This window comes from Podarcis bocagei (assembly GCF_964188305.1).
Source record: "Podarcis bocagei genome assembly, chromosome: 11".
Lineage (NCBI taxonomy): Eukaryota > Metazoa > Chordata > Lepidosauria > Squamata > Lacertidae > Podarcis > Podarcis bocagei.
The window spans coordinates 20587496-20607830 of record NC_138136.1 but is presented as its reverse complement, the minus strand read 5'-3'; the positions used below and the strand labels follow the sequence as shown (position 1 = coordinate 20607830).

Here is a 20335-nt window from a genome sequence, read left to right as displayed (position 1 = left end):
TAGTGAGTAAGCTGCATTGATCAGAATGGAACCTACCTTCCAAGAAAACATGCATAGGATTGTGATCTAAATTGGGATGATCTGGGGTTATAATTCAGAACTCTCTGTGTGTGTGTGTGTGTGCACGCGCACGCACACACACCCACGTCACACATGTAGTCTTCCCTGTTTCTTGCAGTGGTATATATAATGGTGTGCTGTAGTGCATGGGACTGAAGAACATATACCCATATATTAACTGGGATGGGTGCATAGGAAGAAATAATAGAGCTGCAATTTGTTCCTGTTAGGCAGGCTTCCTCAACCTCGGCCCTCCAGATCTTTTGAGACTACAATTTCCAGCATCCCTGACCACTGGTCCTGCTAGCTAGGGATCATGGGAGTTGAAGGCCAAAACCATCTGGAGGGCTGAGGTTGAGGAAGCCTGCTATTTGGCATGTAAATAGGTTTACAAGTAATGCAACATCCTGATCCTAAACATTGACTTAAGTAGGATTTTATCCTGGTACTGTATATCATGTGTCAATTGTACAAGGCCTTTCCAGACAGTCGGTTTGCCCTGCAACAAATGTGCAGCTAATCCTTTCAATGGTTCCTGCAACTTTAAAGTATCCTTTCTGTTGCAGAAATTTTTTTTTGTTAGAAACATTCTGTTCTTCCTTCAGCCAGTGCCCTCATTGCTGTTGTAAATTTTGTGCTAACTTTTTTTGTGCATTTTGGATATACCCACCTTGACTTAAATAATGAACCGTGAGTGTCAAATATTTACCATCACTTGAGTTGTTTAGCATGTTGTCTAGTGTATCAGCTAGGGAAGTGTGTGTATTGCATTATTTTTCTTTCTTTTTTTGCAGGCTGTGTATCACAACTTGAAGCCAACTGTTCTGCAACAGCAGTTGGAGCATTCCAAAGTGGATCACGACAAAGCAGAAGTGTTTGCCACCACATGGGCTGCTGCAGGTCCAGAGACAGTGGAAAAGTTCAGACAGAGGACTTTGTCACCTCAGAAGGTAACAGTTACAGAAACATAGAAAATACTTTTTCATTGGGACAGAAGATGCACAGTAAATGGTGAATGTGATGCATATGAGCTAAGAACTAGGTGTGTGCCAAAAATTGAAAGAAATATTTTAATAGTGAAAACCTAGATATTATTGCTAGCCAAGCGATGTAAACATTCTAGTGTGTGTACATATATATGCATGAGTCATTTTTGAGAGTTTGACACATTATGTTCAAAAAACAGCAACAAACCTTGCTTTGAACCCATTAATGCCTTGTAGAGAATCCAGTAGTTTACGTGACTGGCTCGTTGGTTGAATAAGATACTTGGCTGGTGTAAGAGAGTACAGCATTAAATGATTCAAATAAGGCAATGAAACCATTTATTTAAGAATAACATATTGCATATTATTATCGGTAGATGTGGTTACTGGTTGAATTGTGAAATGTACTTGGGCAGTGTGCCCAAGTTTCCTTAAGGCAACACGTACATGTAGAGTGTTTATTTATTTATTTGTTCATTTATTAATGTCGCAATACATTAATAAATAATACATTCAGAGCATTTGTTTCTGTTGTATCACCACAAATCTTATTCTCTGCTGTGCCTCATCTTATTTTAATTGGTCGTCACTGTACTGATTGTTTACAGTTTTCATTCATGTACAATTAAAAAAACATACATATGAGATGGATGCATAAGGGAGATGGGAGGAAATTAGAATGTACTGAGTATTAAAACCTGGGACTATAAAAAAAAAAACCCACCTCTGTTACTATTAAGAGCATAATTAAGGTGACAAATGAGTTTGGAAAGGTTTAAGCAAAAACTACTGTAATGGTGCTCTATCAAGAGAGTTGTGTTTACTTCTGTGCCTCATGTGGGATAGATTGCTTCTTTAAATGCTCTTACATACCCCATTAGGTAAGAAGGCAGGGAGGGGAACATTGTATTATGAACTTTTATTATTGATCCCGTGAAGTAGCTGCCCGAGCCCAGTAGATGGTTGAAAGGCTACAACACTTTTAGAGAGGCAGAAGGTCAGAGCCAGATGAAAAGGCAGGAGAATGTTAGCTCGTCCTTCGCTCTGACACATTTGTTTTTTGGGATTTTTTTTAGTATTGGGTGCTATTTTAACAAGAGCTACCCTCGTGTTGCTTGGGAGAAGTACCAATCTGCAGCAGGCTCCATCAGCTGTTTCTGCTCTTAGGACTCATGTCAGCTGTTCTTGCATGGAAATGCCATATGTGTGAACCAGGTTGAATCAGTGTGATAGACATACACATACACTAACATGATTTGTGACAACTTGAAAGGAAGGGCTCAGATTATAGTAGTCATTAATGAAATCCACAAGCCAAATCTTCTCATTTTCCCCTGGTAATTTTTTTAGACGAAGCACCTTCCCCCTGCCACTCAGCTTTCTAAAACAGTAGAAGGGAGCTGTCACCAAAGTTTAGGGAGCTGGGTGCCCTGTAGTCTACCCATGTTTGAGCATCATGGAAAAAGTTGCCCTTGTCGCTCAGAAATTGCAGTAGCTGCTCAGTTGCAGTAATCTCTCCCCTGAACGTGGTGAGTGTCGCCTGGCTGCAAGATGGCCTTTGCCATGCTAGGCTCCCCAGGTATTTGCATAGGAAATGCTCGTGAGTGTAAAGCAGCCCTTGGTTTGCTTCATGTTGCATAAGCCAGGACAGGAGGGGCTGCAAAGGGAACTTGGGGTTGCTGGTGCTAGAAGAAAACTGAATGGTGTAGGTTTGAATGCAACAAACCTAGGACTATAAAGGATGTAAGTTCAGTAAAAGGCAAGCAGGAGTCAAGGAAAGGAGGTGGGAGGGGGAATATGGGAAAGGGGCTTGAAGAGGCAGTGTTTGGAGCCCCATCAAAGTTTCATACATGGCCTAGGGGCAAAAGGTTGTGTGAAAAGGGATATTTTGGGACAAGGAGGATGCCATGCGTGGCACTCACACAGGGTCCCCGGACGTTTCACAGTCTATTGATCTCTGTGCCACCACTGTGCTCACTTCCCCGCTGCCACCAACCCGTTACTCTCGGGTAAAACACTGAGTCCAGACAGTTATTAAAACTGAACCAAATAAACAAGTTTATTTTATAAACATTAACAAGTTTATGATTTCTCAGATAATATTCCTCTGTGTCTTAACTGTTGATCCCTGACTTAAATGTACATGAACCTTTGCTCATTTGTATGGATAGAACACAAGATGATATTCATTCTCACTGCCTTCATTTTGTGTTCCGTGGGTGGGTGGGTGGAGGTGGAAGCAGTTATTGGCTTCAAATGGCTTCTTGTACAGGTATTTAACATAGATTAAAATCTCTGTCTGCCTGTAGCTGTTTGGAAGCAATGCGTTAGAAACTGCCTTGAAATTAACTGGAATAAATTCAAAGCATGAGTGTTCACATTAACAGCTTGGTTAGGGGTACTGCTAATGCCAGAAGGAGCAGAACTATAAGAAGTAGATCCAGATACATGGCAAGATCTAATATAAAAATAAACGTTTAGTTTTATTTTTATTTTGTGCTCAAGGGATGACATAATGAGGGACTGGTGTGGTCTGACTGATAGTTGATTATAACAGAGATCAATACGAGATTTATTACCGTGCCATAACTTTGTGGTTGCTCTTTTTTCATTGTGCTTATACTATTGCTGTGTTAGCAATCTTTTCTTTTTTTAAAAAAAAAGAAGAAAAATTCATCAAAAGATGATTCTATGGCTTTAACTTTTTATATATACTTTTTGTATGCTGGCAAGATTCTACTGCTAACCCGCTGAAGGTTGACACACAAAACAAAAATCCACAAAAGTTAAGTGGAAGCCGGGAAGGACTGGGCGATGGGCTTCGTGGGGTGGTGAATGCTTCCCTCCGTGAGGGAGCCTTCCCAGACCCGCTGAAAGAGGTGGTTATTAAATCGCTTCTTAAAAAACCATCTTTAGATGCGGCCACGATGGCCAACTATTGCCCAGTCTCAAATCTTCCATTCTTGGGCAAGGTGATTGAGCGAGTGGTTGCTGAACAACTCCAGGCACGCCTGGAAGAAGCGGACCATTTGGATCCCTTCCAGTCGGGATTCAGGCCTCATCATGGGACTGAAACTGCCTTGGTCGCACTGGTTGATGATCTCCGGCGGGCTAGGGACAAAGGTGAGAGCTGTTTCCTAGTTCTGCTGGATCTCTCAGCGGCGTTTGATACCATCGACCATAACATCCTTCTGGACCGTCTTGAGGGGCTGGGAGCTGGGGGCACTGTCATACAGTGGTTCCGCTCCTTCCTCCTGGGCCGTGTTCAGAAAGTGGTGGTGGGGGATGAGTGTTCAGACCCCTGGGCTCTCACTTGTGGGGTGCCCCAGGGTTCTGTCCTCTCCCCCATGCTTTTCAACATCTACATGAAGCCGCTGGGAGAGATCATCAGGGGATTTGGGCTGGGTGTTCATCAGTATGCGGATGATACCCAGCTCTACCTCTCTTTCAAATCAGAACCAGTGAAGGCAGTGAAGGTCCTGTGTGAGTGCCTGGAGGCGGTTGGAGGTTGGATGGCGGCTAACAGATTGAGGTTGAATCCTGACAAGACAGAAGTACTATTTTGGGGGGACAGGAGGCGGGCAGGTGTGGAGGATTCCCTGGTCCTGAATGGGGTAACTGTGCCCCTGAAGGACCAGGTGCGCAGCCTGGGAGTCATTTTGGACTCACAGCTGTCCATGGAGGCACAGGTCAAATCTGTGTCCAGGGCAGCTGTTTACCAGCTCCATCTGGTACGCAGGCTGAGACCCTATCTGCCTGCGGACTGCCTCGCCAGAGTGGTGCATTCTCTGGTTATCTCCCGCTTGGATTACTGCAATGCGCTCTACGTGGGGCTACCTTTGAAGGTGACCCGGAAACTACAACTAATCCAGAACACGGCAGCTAGACTGGTGACTGGGAGCGGCCGCAGAGACCACATAACACCGGTCTTGAAAGACCTACATTGGCTCCCAGTACGTTTCCGAGCACAATTCATAGTGTTGGTGCTGACCTTTAAAGCCCTAAACGGCCTTGGTCCAGTATATCTGAAGGAGTATCTCCACCCCCATCGTTCTACCCGGACACTGAGGTCCAGCACCGAGGGCCTTCTGGCGGTTCCCTCACTGCGAGAAGCCAAGTTACAGGGAACCAGGCAGAGGGCCTTCTCGGTAGTGGCGCCTTCCCTGTGGAACACCCTCCCACTAGATGTCAAAGAGAACAACAACTTCCAGGCTTTTAGAAGACATCTGAAGGCAGCCCTGTTTAGGGAAGCTTCTAATGTTTGATGTATTTTAATATTCTTTTGGAACCCGCCCAGAGTGGCTGGGGAAGCCCAGCCAGGTGGGCGGGGTATAAATAATAAATAATAAATTATTATTATTATTATTATTATTAATTATTATTATTATTACTATTATTAGTGAATGAAACCAGCCCATATTATGCTAGAGAGTCAGTGTGGTGTAGTGGTTAAGATTGGTGGACTCGTAATCTGGTGAACTGGGTTCGCGTCTCCGCTCCTCCACATGCAGCTGCTGGGTGACCTTAGGCCAGTCACACTTCTTTGAAGTCTCTCAGCCCCACTCACCTCAGAGAGTATTTGTTGTGGGGGAGGGAGGGAAAGGAGATTGTTAGCCACTTTGAGACTCCTGAAGGGGAGTGATAAAGCGGGATATCAAATCCAAACTCCTCCTCCTCTTCTTCTTCTTCTTTTTCTTCTTTACAGCAGTGGTTCCCAATTAGCTAAGTACTGTGGACCTCTGCTTTTCAAAAACCAAGCCATGGACCCCCTACTTTTGAAAATGTTGATATCTCTATGGTAGTTTTTGTTAAGTGATTGGAACCACAGACCCCCTGGGTGGCTTACATGAACCTTCTGGGGTTCAAGGACCACCAGCTGGGAAGCACTGCTTTATAGGCTCAGATTTGCTCACAGTTCTTTTCTTGACATGATGATGTGTTGGATCCCAAGTCCTCTCCCTTTCTCCATGCCCATCGTTGCAAGCAGCAAGGCACTAAGAAACCTTATACATTCCTTGGAATGGGGTACTGTGTGGCCCATTGGCTGCACCATAGCCACCAAATGTGATGTGATTGGTTTAAGCAGCTGCAACAGTTTGAGTCTGGGCTCCATGTCTGAAAGAAGCTTGCTACTGCTCAGATGAGATGGTGTTTCATGCATATGTAGCCACGGGCTCTAGTGGTATCCCAATTCCCAGAGATACTTTTGATGCAGAGAATGCCAGTCCATTCCTAGAGGAAGGACAAAAATTCATTGCTGAGTTTTATTTAAATATGGGCTAGTAGTTTTAATGGGTGTTTGAAAAATAGGACATACAAAAAAGAATGGGAAAAATTAATAATCTCCCCAAGAGAACACTTTAAGCAAATCAAAACGTTAGCTGGACTTTAAGAACCACTTGTAAAGTAATGGGTTTTATGTACAACTTACACTTATGAGAAGTATGGAGAATATATTGATATGTAGATTGGTAAAAAATTGTTATTAGGACCCATGTAAGGGATTGGGGGAGGTCACGAGATTCAGAGAATCTCATGGCTTGATTATATAAAGAATTTTTGTTACCACTTTGTAATTATAAAAACTAATAAAAAAATTTCAAAAACAAAGAAAAGAAAAAGAAAAATAGGACATAGAGTAGTGAGAAAGGTCCAGTAGAAGACTCTTTTGGAAGAAGCCCTTTTTGCTGAAAACGAGAAACATTTGCTGAAGAGCAGGTGGTTCGTAGCTTCCCATATTTTTTCTGGCAATGTCCTCCTTTCAGGAGCTTAGAGCCACTGTCTGTTTAAAGATCCTCCTGCGCTAATGTTTAATGATGCTTATCTTCCTCTTTTTAGCTTGATTCCTAAAACGATGTTGGGCTTTGTCACCTTTGCCATTACTACAGAGGCTGTTTTAACACTGTTACAAATCACATTAAGTTCATTTTTAAGTGCATCACCTAACCTGTCTGCAGTCTCTCACTCCCCAGTCTCTTCACCTGTTCCCGCCTCTTGGGAGCATGAATCCTTCATGCGCAGATTCCTTAGCTTAAAATTGGAGCACAAATAAGAAATTTATGCAAGTGTGACTTTTCGGTGCTGGAAACAAGCGTTTCTGCCAATATCAGCTTCCATCCAAGGTCAAATAGCACCTAGAGGAAGGGATTCTCATCAGGATCCTGAGGGAGAAATTAACCCTAACCCCCCCCCCTCCACTATGCCTGCTATTTAAGAAGAAACAAATGCAGGTTTTTCTAGTTTGAGCCACTGCTGTACTCTGTCAGGTTTTTAGGGGGATGGGATTGGGAGGAATATGTAAACTGAATTGAAATTTGTATATCAAAAAGAGGACTGTGTAGGCCAAGAATGTGACTATAAAGTGTGTTGGTGTAGGGTATCCCGATGCAAAACATGGGTGCCCGTAATTAGTATTTAGGGTTCCCAGTTCACAAAAAATGCTTGCTGAACTGGAAGTAGCTTTCAAGTGTTCAGGGAAAGCTCTAACAGTTGTATTCTTTACGGCAACCCTGTAAAATAGGTTGATATTACTATCCCTCATTAGTGTAGTTGGGGAAATGAAGGCAGAGCGAGATGGGGTGGCCTAAGGCAGAGATAAGATTCAAAGCAGAGACTGATTCGCAGTTCATTCTTTTAGCTGCTGCGCTGCACTGTTGGTTGAGGTTATCTGCGGAAGTGGTGGGATGTTGTTCCTAAATAAAACAAAATATTGTGTGAACTGCAGCAGTGAAAATGGTTCATGGCACAGGCTGTTGAGGGAAGGAAAGGGTGTGTGTGTATATATATATTCTCATCTTTCTAGTCAATTGTTTTTATGACTTTGTACAAGTTTGCATAAAACTGTTTAGTCATCCGTTATATATGTTAGTAGGGTCCCAGATTTTTCAAGCACCTTTAATTTAGATACTGCGAGGTTATGCAGTGCCCTCATTAAAGAGTGCCGTTGCTTAATGAAGGGTTACTCACTGCATATGTATATAGTTTTAATTCTATCAATGTTTAATTGCTTTTTAATTATTATTTTTTTGTTTTGATCAGTTCTTGATTTTATCTGTAAGCAGTCTTGAGTCCTGGCAAGGAAGAAGGCAGGGTATAAATATAATAATAATAATAATAATAATAATAATAATAATAATAATAATAATAATGAGGATGATGATGATGATGATGGTACTTGCAGAAAGCAGCCTGCTGGTCAGTTTCTACTGAGCTGCATAGTCTCTGTCGGTGTTGGGATTCCTCCAAAGAGAACTATGTAGAATTTGGTCTGATCTTGCAAATACCTTGTTCTTAAGAGTGTATGGTTGGAATACATTGACTGTTAAAGAGATTGTATATGTGTGTGTGCATTGGTTTTTTGTTGTGTAAATTCGAAACACATTGGTGGACCATGGGGAGTCTTTAAAGCGGGGAGGGACATAGACCACTCAAGAATGAAGTCAGCGCTTTCCCATTCTAATGTAATACTGAAGGTTATCCACTGTCTGATAAGTTATTGCTTCTGGGAAATGATTTTGAACTGTGTAATTCTACATATTAGGTGTGATAATTTTGCACGCACACATTCAAAAAATAAAACCCCAGCCTTAAAACTTGTGTTTGGTAAGAGACCTGCTGTATGTAACAATATATTGTTGTATAACATTTTTTTCAAAAGCAAATCTCTGTAAAAAATAATTTTGCTTACTTGGAGGGTTCCTTAATTCTCAGCATGTGTTAAGTAACCCACTTCTCTATGCCTGTATGCCTTGTCCCATTTTATTGCGATCATATATCATGTACTCTTAGCAGTCAGAATTGGATGGACTCTATTATATTCAATCTTCCTTTCAATAAAATAAATAGGTAAGCCATTCTGAAGCCCCAGGCAGCATATGGTACATTAATCAAAGATTTTGAAAGCATAGCTGTACTTCTAGAAATGTGGGGTGAAAACTCCACTTGAATTGCACTGGAAAATCAGACTATCCAATCTATGAAAAGGTTACTTGTGTTTTCCTTTGCTTGCTAACTCCGTTAATCTGCAGTGTAATTTGTGATATTTTTAAAGTGTGCATTAAATCTGAATATATATTTTTTCTAATAGTTTTCAATGCCATTGTAGTAAAATAACCATATGTCAAAGAAAGTGTAGTTGTGAGGAAAACCTGTGTTCCATGCACAGCAATGCTCGCATGGTGTACAGTGGTACCTCAGGTTAAGTACTTAATTTGTTCTGGAGGTCCGTTCTTAACCTGAAGCACCACTTTAGCTAATGGGGCCTCCCGCTGCTGCCACGCTGCCGGAGCACAATTTCTGTTCTTAACCCGAGGTACTATTTCTGGGTTAGCGGAGTCTGTAACATGAAGCGTATGTATCCTGAAGCGTATTATCATGAAGCGTATGCAACTCGAGGTACCACTGTATTGACACAACATCACATTTCATGAGTTGGGGATGGTAGAAAAGGGAGCTAGCATGATGCAGTCGAAGAGCTTCTGAAATGGCTGATAAACGTGTGGAATTGTTTATGCCACAAAAGGTATCGTTGTTGTTATTTGTATTTATGAATTTCTCTTCCACCAATGGACCTTGGGGTGATTCACAGCAAAATATTCATAAAACAACAACTCTTTAAACCTGCTCAAACCACTGAGTTAGTAAGTGAATAAAAAACCTTTGGTATAGATGTGGTTTGTTTGGAGCAAAACAAACCAGGGTCTCTGGGTTGGACATAATGTTAACTTGGGGATCATGGCTTGTTTCTTCTGTGAGCAAAGCGGGCAGTATCTGTGCATTCATTAGAAACTTTCATTATGGTTTACAATGACATGTGAGCAAGATATCTTGTGGCTTGTGTGTCAGAAATGAAACATGTTTTGAGATCACTAAAACCAGGATGGAAAAATGATTGTGTGACACTAATACCTGTGTATTATGTCTTTGTTCTGACAAGAACATTCCATCTTTCATCTCCTTATTTCCATAGGAGACAACTATACCTGTAAAACAGACATATATTAACATTAATAAGGTCAAATGTTTTATTTCTCATATAGTGGAAGCCCCAGGGCTACACGGGTAACTTTTCACTGAAAGTCTAAGCCTAGCTTAAAAAAAAAGTTATTAATTCTATCTCAAACTTTTAGCAAAGTTGAAGCTTTAAATATCCTGATTTACTGTATTTAAACTGGTACACCATATGGTGTTCTTGTTTGATTTTCCCCTGTGGAAGTCGCGCATCTAAATGAATGTGATATATGAATGAAAACATTTATAAATAGCCTGGCTTTCAAGTATTTACATAAAAATAGAATTGTGGAACAGTATGGCTATGAGGACCCAGTTGCCTTTTAGACAATGACCCAGGAACCTCTGGGGGCCAAACAGATTCTGAGAGATTACGGTAACTCATTTAGGAAAATACTGTTTGCAGCTACCAGTAGTACCGCTTGCTCACATAATCAAAATTGTCTAAGGGATGGTTAATATTGTAATGGGAATGTAATATTGTAATGGGTTTAAAAACCAGTACATCATGTAAAAGTTTGCAACTTTGCCTTCAGGCTTGCATTTTGATCTGCTCAAGGAAACGGCTTTTGAATCTCATGCTCTTAGCCCTGCAAACCAAAAAATGGCTGACAAGTCAGGGTTCTATAAATATATTTTCGTTGCTAGAATAAAGGTAAAGGACCCCTGGACAGTTGAGTCCAGTCAAAGGTGACTATGGGGTTGCAGCGCTCATCTAGCTTTCAGGCTGAGGGAGCCAGCGTTTGTCCACAGACAGCTTTCCGGGTCATGACTAAACGGATTTTGGCGCAACGGGACACCGTGATGAGTGCCAGAGCGCATGGAAATGCTGTTTACCTTCCCACCACAGTGGTACCTATTTATCTACTTGCACTGGCATGCTTTCGAACTGCTAGCTTGGCAGAAGCTGAGACAGAGCAACAGGAGCTCACCCTGTCATGTGGATTTGAACAGCCGACCTTCTGATCAGCAAGCCCAAGAATCTCAGTGGTTTAGACCACAGCGTCACCAGTGTGCACCTCATTGCTAGAAGCCAGTAGCTTTGACTGAATGCACATAGGAAGCAGTTTGGCTGATTTGAGAAGGCCCTGTTTTCACATTGTAACCTCTCCAGCACAGGCACTTTTTATCTTTGCAGCTCTCACAGTTAATACCTTTGAGAACTAGGAACTAGCAAACATCATTTGTGGTTTGTGGTTTTGATCACAATTGCATACTTTTAGGGTGCTTGAAGTCTATCCTCATGAATAGGGAGATTGTCCTAGAATAAGCTTTATCTGTTACTTCATATAATTGCAGTGAAAACGAGCCAGGCTTTAGGTTAAGGAAGAACTGGGTAAAGTTTCTAGAAGTGTGTTTCTTGCAGTCTGTAGGCTGTCGGCGTTTTCTTAGGGAGTGATAGCATCAGCCTTGAAAGCTAAAACATTGGTTTACCTGGGTGGTTGTGGCACATCTTTTTTTAATTTGCATTTGTGTTTCCTAGCTTGAGTCTGTTGGATGGCAGCTTAACCTTCAGATGGCTCAATCAACCCAAGCAAAACAAAAATCTCCTCAAGCTGTTTTAGAACTTGGAATGAGCAATGAAGATTCAAAGGTAAGAAGCCTCAACTCATACCCATTGCTGCATTGCTGCTGGTGATGATTCAGCTGGCTCCAGTTTTCAGATATCAAATATAGGTAACAAATTTAAATAGGCCTTGGTGTGTAGAGCTGCTGAGGTATCATGCTAAATGATCTGGGTTTCATGATTCTTATATGTGTGCCATGCAGGGAAACTCTTCTCTTGTTTTTGTAGTGAATTACTGTATCAGGGCTTTCTTTGGGTCATTGAGGTGGAAGATGCATCAAAACCATTACATATAATATTTATTTACATTGCCATTTTCAGATCACCAGTAAATCTAAAGAGTATACCCTTTAACCATCCAACTCAACCGTTACAGCAGTTCAAAATACCTTTTTAATAAATATTATGAATGGCGCTAATTGTTGATTGAATCACAGAACTCTCACCTTCTTGAGCCTCTTCAGAAGAATACCATGGTCTGTAGTCTCGAAAGCTGCTGAGGGATCAAGAAGAAAGAGAAAGTTGACACTCCCCCCATCCCCCCCAAACAAATGCCATCAGCCACAGCAACTAAGGCAATTTTAGTGTCCTGAATTGGCCTGAAACCCAAAAACGATCCAGATATTCAGTGTCCTCCAAACATGCCTGAAACTGGACACACACACACCGAGCACCTTGCCCCAAAAGGGGATATTTGCCACTGAACAATAGTGGGCACTTCTGAGTCCAGGAAAATCCTCTTCTGGAGTGGATTCATCACTGCCTCCAAGGTTAAGTACAAATAAATAAAATAAATACTACAATATCTTAACCTTAATACAAAGATTACACAATCCTAAAGAGCACTCAGCACATTTGAGATAATAGTCGATACCCATTACAATGAACTTCAATTTAGAAATATAAACCGTACCAATCTGTGCAGCTGAATTTGTGTTTGGGGAATGAGAACCACTTATTACTGATGTTCCTGTCTCCTTTTCTGTCCTTTCTGACCCGTTCCCAAAATAGTCGGCCATCATTACCCACATATGCAGGACTTCCGTAAAATGAATGTCATATTGCGTGTTCTTAGCATCGTCCTGATGCTGAACTCTAGAGCTCAGCACAGTCCCGTCTTTTGACCTTATGGGATGCCACAGGACCAATCCTAGGAAAAATGCCTATTGCCATCCTCTGTGATCTCCCTGTTAGAAGTGGGGATATTTCCTCCAGAATAGCCTCTCTAGCAACAGTTTCCCTCCACCATTACGAGCGTTCACAGCAAAAAGTGGACCACAGTTTTTTGGAATGCAGCCTGTGGCTTTGCAAAGCTCTCTTATAGCCTATTGAAATGGATGCTGGTACAACTTGCTCCTTGCAGAGACATGATATGTAACGTTTTGTACTCAAGCCCATCATTTTAAAAGGATCCTGTGAGTTCCCTTCCCAGAGAAATGGGACCTGGTAATCCTTATCACTTTTCCTATACGGATTATAAACAGGATTCTAGATTAATAGTGCCCCAACTTGCAGATTTACCTCCAGTTAAGCAGATAATCTCTTGCTGTATAATTTTTTTCACTTGACGTAGGAGTTCTTTTTAAAGTAAAGTGTTTTTATTATTGTTCTGGAAACTTTCCTTGCCCTTTCCCTCAGCCAGTAGGTGTCATGCTGACTCGAATGTGCTTAGAAAGGAGTAAGGCAGTATGTTGTACTCCACCCTTTCCCAAGGCACAGTGAGAGGTCCCTCTCTTCCAGTCCTTAGTACTGAACTCTTAAGAAGAGGTGTGGTAAGCAGTGAAGCATCTTTCTGCTTTCTGAGCCCTTGGAAGACTTAGTGCCATGGTAACAACATACACCCTGTTCCTCTTGCCTGTTTGAGGCGAATGTGCAGTCTTGACTTTGCAGTCATGTGGACTCTTGAGAGATGGTCCACGTGATCTTGGGCAGGCACCCCCCCTCCTTGGGAGAAGGGTAGGATCCCTGGCAACCATGAGCTTTGGCTGACTACGTGGAGCTCTGATGGCATATAATACACTTGTTCTTTTGCAGGCAGTTTTTCAGTCCTCCGTATGTTTGCAGACGTTAATAACTTTCTGCGTACATTGCATCTTGAATCTTAATAAAAACCAACTGAAATAAACTTGAACTATGAAGAGCCTTTTGTAAAAGTATGTCCCCTCATTAAATGAATGCTCTGAATTATTTATTTTGAGGAATGTATAAAATCTTGCTTTCAAGTGTGATGAAACATTTGTGCCTTTATTCTTCTAATCCTTCTCAGCTTCCTCTTCCTCTTTTAAAACTATACTGTCATATTTTTATTTATTTATTTATTTATTTTTGTTGAGGAAAGCAACAACTTCAAAATCTGATTTTAGTAATAGTAGTTGGTGGATTTGACCAAAATGTGTGTTGCATTGGCTCGCTAGAGGGCAGTAGAGCTCTTCCAAGTGTCTTTGTTTCTTTGACACGTTGAATGCTTTTTCCCCTCCCTCAAATAACATTGTTGAATTAGTTGTGAAGTTAGTTGTGGTGGGAAACAGTGTTTACCTTTCTAATCTACATACAACAATTCGGTTCTGTTATACCTGCCTGCTCATTTTAATGCTTTTTAAATCAATGCAATGCTTTTTTCATCAGTGGAAACCTTATTGCCCCTTTTTAAGGAATCCCAGTGGACTACATACCTAAGGGATTTCTTATTAGCTTGGACTCCTCAAAAGAAGCCACAGAGATATATTACCATTTTTTTGCTTATTGTTTCAGTATGGGAACCGAAGAAGAAGGTTTGCAGTGTGAAACTTTGTGTGCTGTTTTTGGCCAAAGATGTTTCCAGTGCAGAAGAGAAAAGCCACTCTTCAGTATAAAAAGCAGCCTGTCTCTTTGGCAACAGAAATCTTGTGAAGCAAATAGCAAAGCTAAACTGTGTTATGCCCATGTAGGCTTTATTTGGATCATGGCAGCAGTACTGAGTTCTGAGAGCTGATGTGTGCAGTCACTGATTCCATATGTTTTGTTAGCTTTTAAATGCACAGTATTGGATACTGACTCCCCCCCCCCCATTAAATAATATATAAACTGCCCACCATTCAAAAAGATTGTGGTGGTGTACAAAAAATAAATAAATAAAAATAAAATACAAGATACAGAGATACAAAAGAAGAGTATATTAAATCCATTTGTAAAACCCATCATTCTTTCAATCCCATCATGTGATCAGATACCATCTAAACATAATTTTAAAAGAAATTTCCAATAAATGACTATTTGGAGATAATTTAATATTCCATTTCCTTACGGGTTCCTACATCTTAAGGCATATTCCATCAATGGGAGGAGAATGAAGTGTGTAACTTGATAAGGTGCAACTCTTTTTGTTGAAGTGCTGGATAGTCGTCATTCATCATCATTCATCTCCCAGTGCTGCCTGTCTCCTTCCTTCTTCCCCCTTCTCTCTGCCCCTTCTCTTTCTCACTTCAAAGTGGGCTTGATCCCTACGATCAGTTTCCCACCAGCTTGCCAAGTGAGTCGGTGCTATTAGCTTCCCCGTCTTCACTGGTGGCCACTGCTGATGTAGAGCACAGACATGGGAACTTGCCCCACGATCACCTTACTTGTACATGCTATGGCCAGGAGACTGGCAACTTTCTACAGGGGTGCTGATTTCCTGTGGTGAAAATCATGTCTAGCATGGCTTTCTTCTTTAAGTCTGCCCTGTGCTGGAATAGTTAGGAGCGGAAACAGTTTTCTTGCCAGTGCATGCTCAGTTGCTATTGTGTGATCTGTCTGCTTGCTGGAAAAAATATGCAGAGTTTTAAAAAATATTCCTTGCTGGAAAAATAGAAAAAAGCAACACTTACGAAGTGAGTATAAGGAAATGAACGGATTAAACAGTGAGGACTCACCGCTTACGGTTAATGCTCTAGTGTTAAGAGATTTGTGTTGTTATGTCAGAGCTCTTTGACTCTTGGGGAATATTTTGCACTATAGATTACAGTGTTCTAACAGTGAGGGAAAGGAGGCTCTCCAAAACTTAGCAGTGACTGAACTGATGAAGAGAGATTTTGGTAAATTCAGATCTAATCACTTCTGGTAGATTATATTTATCATAAAATAAAAATTCCGTTTTGCTTTGAGTTTATATTTAATCCGTCTTCCCAGGGTGCTGCCATGAAATTGCCTTGACAACAAAGGATAATTTATTTTTCAAAAAAAATTGGATTAGATTCTGTTTGCAGAGGGGGCACTATTTGTGGGAAGAGTTTCAAACTGGAAACACTCTGGATGAGAAACATTGTCTTTGCAAAATGTATCTTGCTGGCTCTTCTTTCCTTTTTTTTTTTTAAGCTTCTCCCTTCATTCCCGCTTACTGTTGTTACTGTGCCATAAATTTTCTTTTTCAGTGCAATTTGGTGCATGTTTGCTTGGAAGAAAGCCCCACTGTGTTAAATGGAACATACTTCTGTGAAAGTGTGCATAGGATTGCAGTCTTAACTTTTTTCGCAATGACTGTGTTTATTTCCTCAATTGCCACTATTTCAACCGAACATATATTTTGAAAGTTCTTTTTAAGCTTTTAAACTATGGATGGATGGGTAGTGTGGATCAATTGACTATTATACTGGAAGTCTGCAAAGAGATATTGATTGATTGATTGATTGATTATTAAATTTGTTTACCGTCCTTCATCTGTAGATCTTGGGGAGGTTCACAACATAAAAACACAAAACATATAATAAAAACATGAACAATAAACCCCCTCCTGCTTCTTAATGGCTATTAAAATATTGCGTAACCTCCAGGTTGCAGAATCTTTGGGTTATGGCTGCGCCGCACGTGTGCGCAGAAGCAGCACCTCTAGTTACAGGTTTTACAGGGCACCCTGAAATGAATTAAATCCATAACCAGAGGTACCACTGTAGTTCATTGTATCCTGCATGTAAATACAAGAGCTATGCTGACACAGCACGTATTAAGTGGACTACTAAATGTCATTTCAGGATTTTGGCCACATAAAGTTGCAGTTGTATGCCTGCTTTCCTGGTAGTGAGTCCTGTTTATCTTTCCTTCTGACTTCCGTCAGAGTAGACATGTATTGAACTGTGCTGTAAAAGGCTTTGAATGTCCTGCTCTCCCTCCCCCCCCAAAAAAGAGGAATGTGTAAAGTAAAGGCTGTGTAAAATCCTGGAAGTAAGCCTTTCTCTTCTAAAACCTGGTGAACCGAATGCTGCTCCCCCCCCCAACAACTTCCATGTACCGTATTTTTTGCTCTATAACACGCACCCGACCATAACACGCACGTAGTTTTTAGAGGAGGAAAATCCGTAGGCATGCCACCCGTAGACATTCCCTCCATAACACGCACAGAAATTTCCCCTTTCTAGGAGGAAAAAAGTGAGTGTTATGGTGCAAAAAATACGGTACTTTAGATTTATTCGTACCATCCTGCAACATCAGTTTGACAACAAATGAATAATGGCTACGTTAGGTAAAGGTAAAGGGACCCCTGACCATTAGGTCCAGTCGTGGCCGACTCTGGGGTTGCGGCGCTCATCTTGCTTTATTGGCCGAGGGAGCCGGCGTACAGCTTCCGGGTCATGTGGCCAGCATGACTAAGCCACTTCTGGCGAACCAGAGCAGCACTGTGTTAGACCTTTGTTAATTCCAGTGACAGCAAATTTTCCAGATTTGAGCCCTTTAGATTTTCTACATTTTGAACAGCAAAAAAATAAGATCTGTATCCATTGAATAATTGTACTCTTCTGTTCATCCTACGTAAATTTTCATCTCTTTTGAAAATATGAAGAGTAACTGTGGACATAATAAATAATAATAGTAATTTATTATTTATACCCCGCCCATCCGGCTGGGTTTCCCCAGCCACTCTGGGTGGCTTTCAACAAAGTATTAAAAATACAATAAAACATCAGACATTAAAAACTTGCCTAAATAGGGCTGCCTTCAGGGCTGCCTTCAGGTGTCTTCTAAAAGTCAGATAGTTGTTTATTTCCTTGACATCTGATGGGAGGGTGTTCCACAGGGCAGGCGCCATCACCGAGAAGGCCTGGACAGAATCCAACATTGTGACTTTAACTCTTGCAATGAGACAGTACCATAACCCAAATGAACCAACATTGTGACTTTAACTCTTGCAATGAGACAGTACCATAACCCAAATGAACCAACATTGTGACTTTAACTCTTGCAATGAGACAGTACCATAACCCAAATGAACCAACATTGTGACTTTAACTCTTGCAATGAGACAGTACCATCCTGTTCTCTGGCAGCTCCCACAGACACCCCTAGTGCCCCCCCAGCAAATTTTCAGGATGCACAAATAGTTGCAGAGAAGAGGAGGAGGTGCTGTTGTGTGATCCCTATATCACTACCTGAATATCTTCTAGAGGGAAAGCTGTCTGTTGAAGCAAAATGTATGAAGAGTTTTGTGGCACCCTGAAAACTCATAATTGTGTTCGTCTTTAAGGTGCCTCAAGACTCTTTTTGATTATGTGAATACAGTATCTGTTGCATTCTTTAAAAAAAATAGTAGTAGCTGTAGTCTGTATTGGTCATGTTGCCTCCTAAGACATGTATCTAGTGAAACCTGCCAGAAGATGAAATCCACCACGCTGTGCGATTTGATGCGTTTCAGTGGACTCCCACACAAATTCTTTCCTTTGAAAAGTGTGTGCAAAACAAACCTATTAAAGGAATTTACAGAATCTTCTTGACAATCTTTAATTTAAGCAAAATCAAATGATACTGAAATGTAAAATACAAACTTGCTGTAGATTTATTTTATGATTTCTTTCTCTTGTGGACTCTTATCTAGCCCTGCTTTATAGCAGCCTGATAAAAATCAAAGCAGAAACATGCCACTGAGATTCATAAACTAAAATTACTGTTCTTTTCAAACTGAAAACTTTTTTCCAATCTGTTCTAATCAAATGCTATATTGGCCCTTTCAAGTCTGTCCACAGGGTTCTGCCTTCTGAAAACGTTTCCGCTTGCTAACTTTGCCATACCTGTCGACAGCCTTTTTAAACCAGTAGTGCACACCAGGAAGTATAATTTTATCCGTATCCTATACCTGTGCTCTCTGCCCCTTCTCTGCTGGAAATTTGCCTTTTCTTTCCTTTCAAGGAGGGCAGACAACGCATATCCTCATAAATCTTGGGATTTCAGAAAATGCATGGGTACCTACAAGGTGGGAAGATGTGGTTATTGCAGCCAGCAGCACTGACAGTGTTAGGCTTTAGGTTGTTCTTGGCAATTTCTGAATCTTCAGTTCGCTTCTTATAAAATGCAGAGGTCTTAAAGCGGTGTGTGTGTGCGCACACAAACACACACTTTGCATGTAGAAGTGACTGCTTTGGCACAATCTTCAAATCTTATTGCAGCCCCCAAACTGCTTTCGTCTTTCTCTGCCGTTCCCCTGAGATACCAGTGATGCTGTGTAGTGCTTTTGTAGGGAGTGTAACTTTTTAGAACAGCTGGGAATATGAGTGAAAGCAGACTATAAATAGAAGCGGGAAGTAGCAATGGGCTTTTCCCTTAGGCCTAGGTGCTCGTCGCTCAGTTCTGCTTTCATGGTTACTTCTGTTCTGTTAAAATAAAGTGTTTGTGACTTATTCTTGCCTTGCATATTGGCTATTGCACATTGCTGATTAGGATGCCTCTTCTGCCATTGAACCTTGTTGCAACTTTTTTTTTAAAGCCAATTACATTTTCAGTTTGGATCTGGACTTTTGTAAACTCTTGTTTGCAGATAATGATAAGTGATCCCTGAAGCAAGGAAACATGCTTCGGATATGTGGCAGATGAGACTAGAGACCATCTGATAGAGAAAGCATCTAATGCCTTGTATGTGAGCACTTGCTCCTAGAGACGGATCCTACACTGGACAGAGCTATAATTCTTGCACCCGAAATTGAGGTTGCACTGACAGAAGCCAAAATAATGAGCTCCAATAAAAGCGGGTGTGGTGCAGGGAAGTTCCAGTATAAAGCCGACGGAGAGTTATACAGCAAGCTGGTTGAAAACGATTACTTCAGCAAAGTCAGTGTTTTTAGTGAGAGTACATTTTCACTGTAGACCTTCGCAGTACCTTGCAAGTTATACAGGATATGCTGCTAAGCTGGTTCAATGTACAAATTGTAAAGAAGAGAGGACATTTTGCTGAAGTATATCATCGTAGTCAGTCTTAATTAGAAATCACATATAGGTACAGTACCCGGTGTTATTCTTTTGAGTGTGGACAGGATTGGTCACACACCTTGCATTTTTTTTATTTATAAAAAGTGTGCTGTTAATATTTTTGCTACAGCTGCAAGGTTACCAAAGGATATGGAACGAATGCTGAATATTAGCTCAGGAATTTCTATATTACCTGAATTGGTTTCTTTGCATTAATTTATGCCACTGAGCACGCCCATCATAATTTTGGCTTAGTATCTGAAGAATCAGATACCCCCGTGTGATTGTTTACCTGTAAAAAGCGACCTTTTGCTCCTCTCGTGCACCTAGAAGAGTTCTATATCGTTCTTCATGGCACTCCTATTCTTGGCAGACGTGTATTTGATGCATTGAATGTATAGTTGATGGACACATCCCTCCTCAGTCAAGTGCTGCTCCTGCAGGACAAACACAGTTTCAGCCGCATCAGTGCACCAGTGTGAGGGGAAACTTGGCTTTTGTTCTTAAAATTAAACTGAACAGTGTGTGA

The 20335-nt window shown here is 41.2% G+C and overlaps 1 protein-coding gene across 2 annotated transcripts in view; it reads left to right on the top strand.

Moving 5' to 3' along the window:
- Nucleotides 1-20335, top strand: part of COMMD10 (COMM domain containing 10) — a 60693-nt gene that overhangs the window by 2353 nt on the left and 38005 nt on the right. For both annotated transcript variants that reach the window (XM_081213922.1, XM_081213923.1), the window contains exons 4-5: nt 855-1010; nt 11539-11649. In XM_081213922.1, coding sequence (XP_081070048.1) covers nt 855-1010; nt 11539-11649 — 267 coding nt within the window. The remainder of the gene's footprint in view (nt 1-854; nt 1011-11538; nt 11650-20335) is intronic.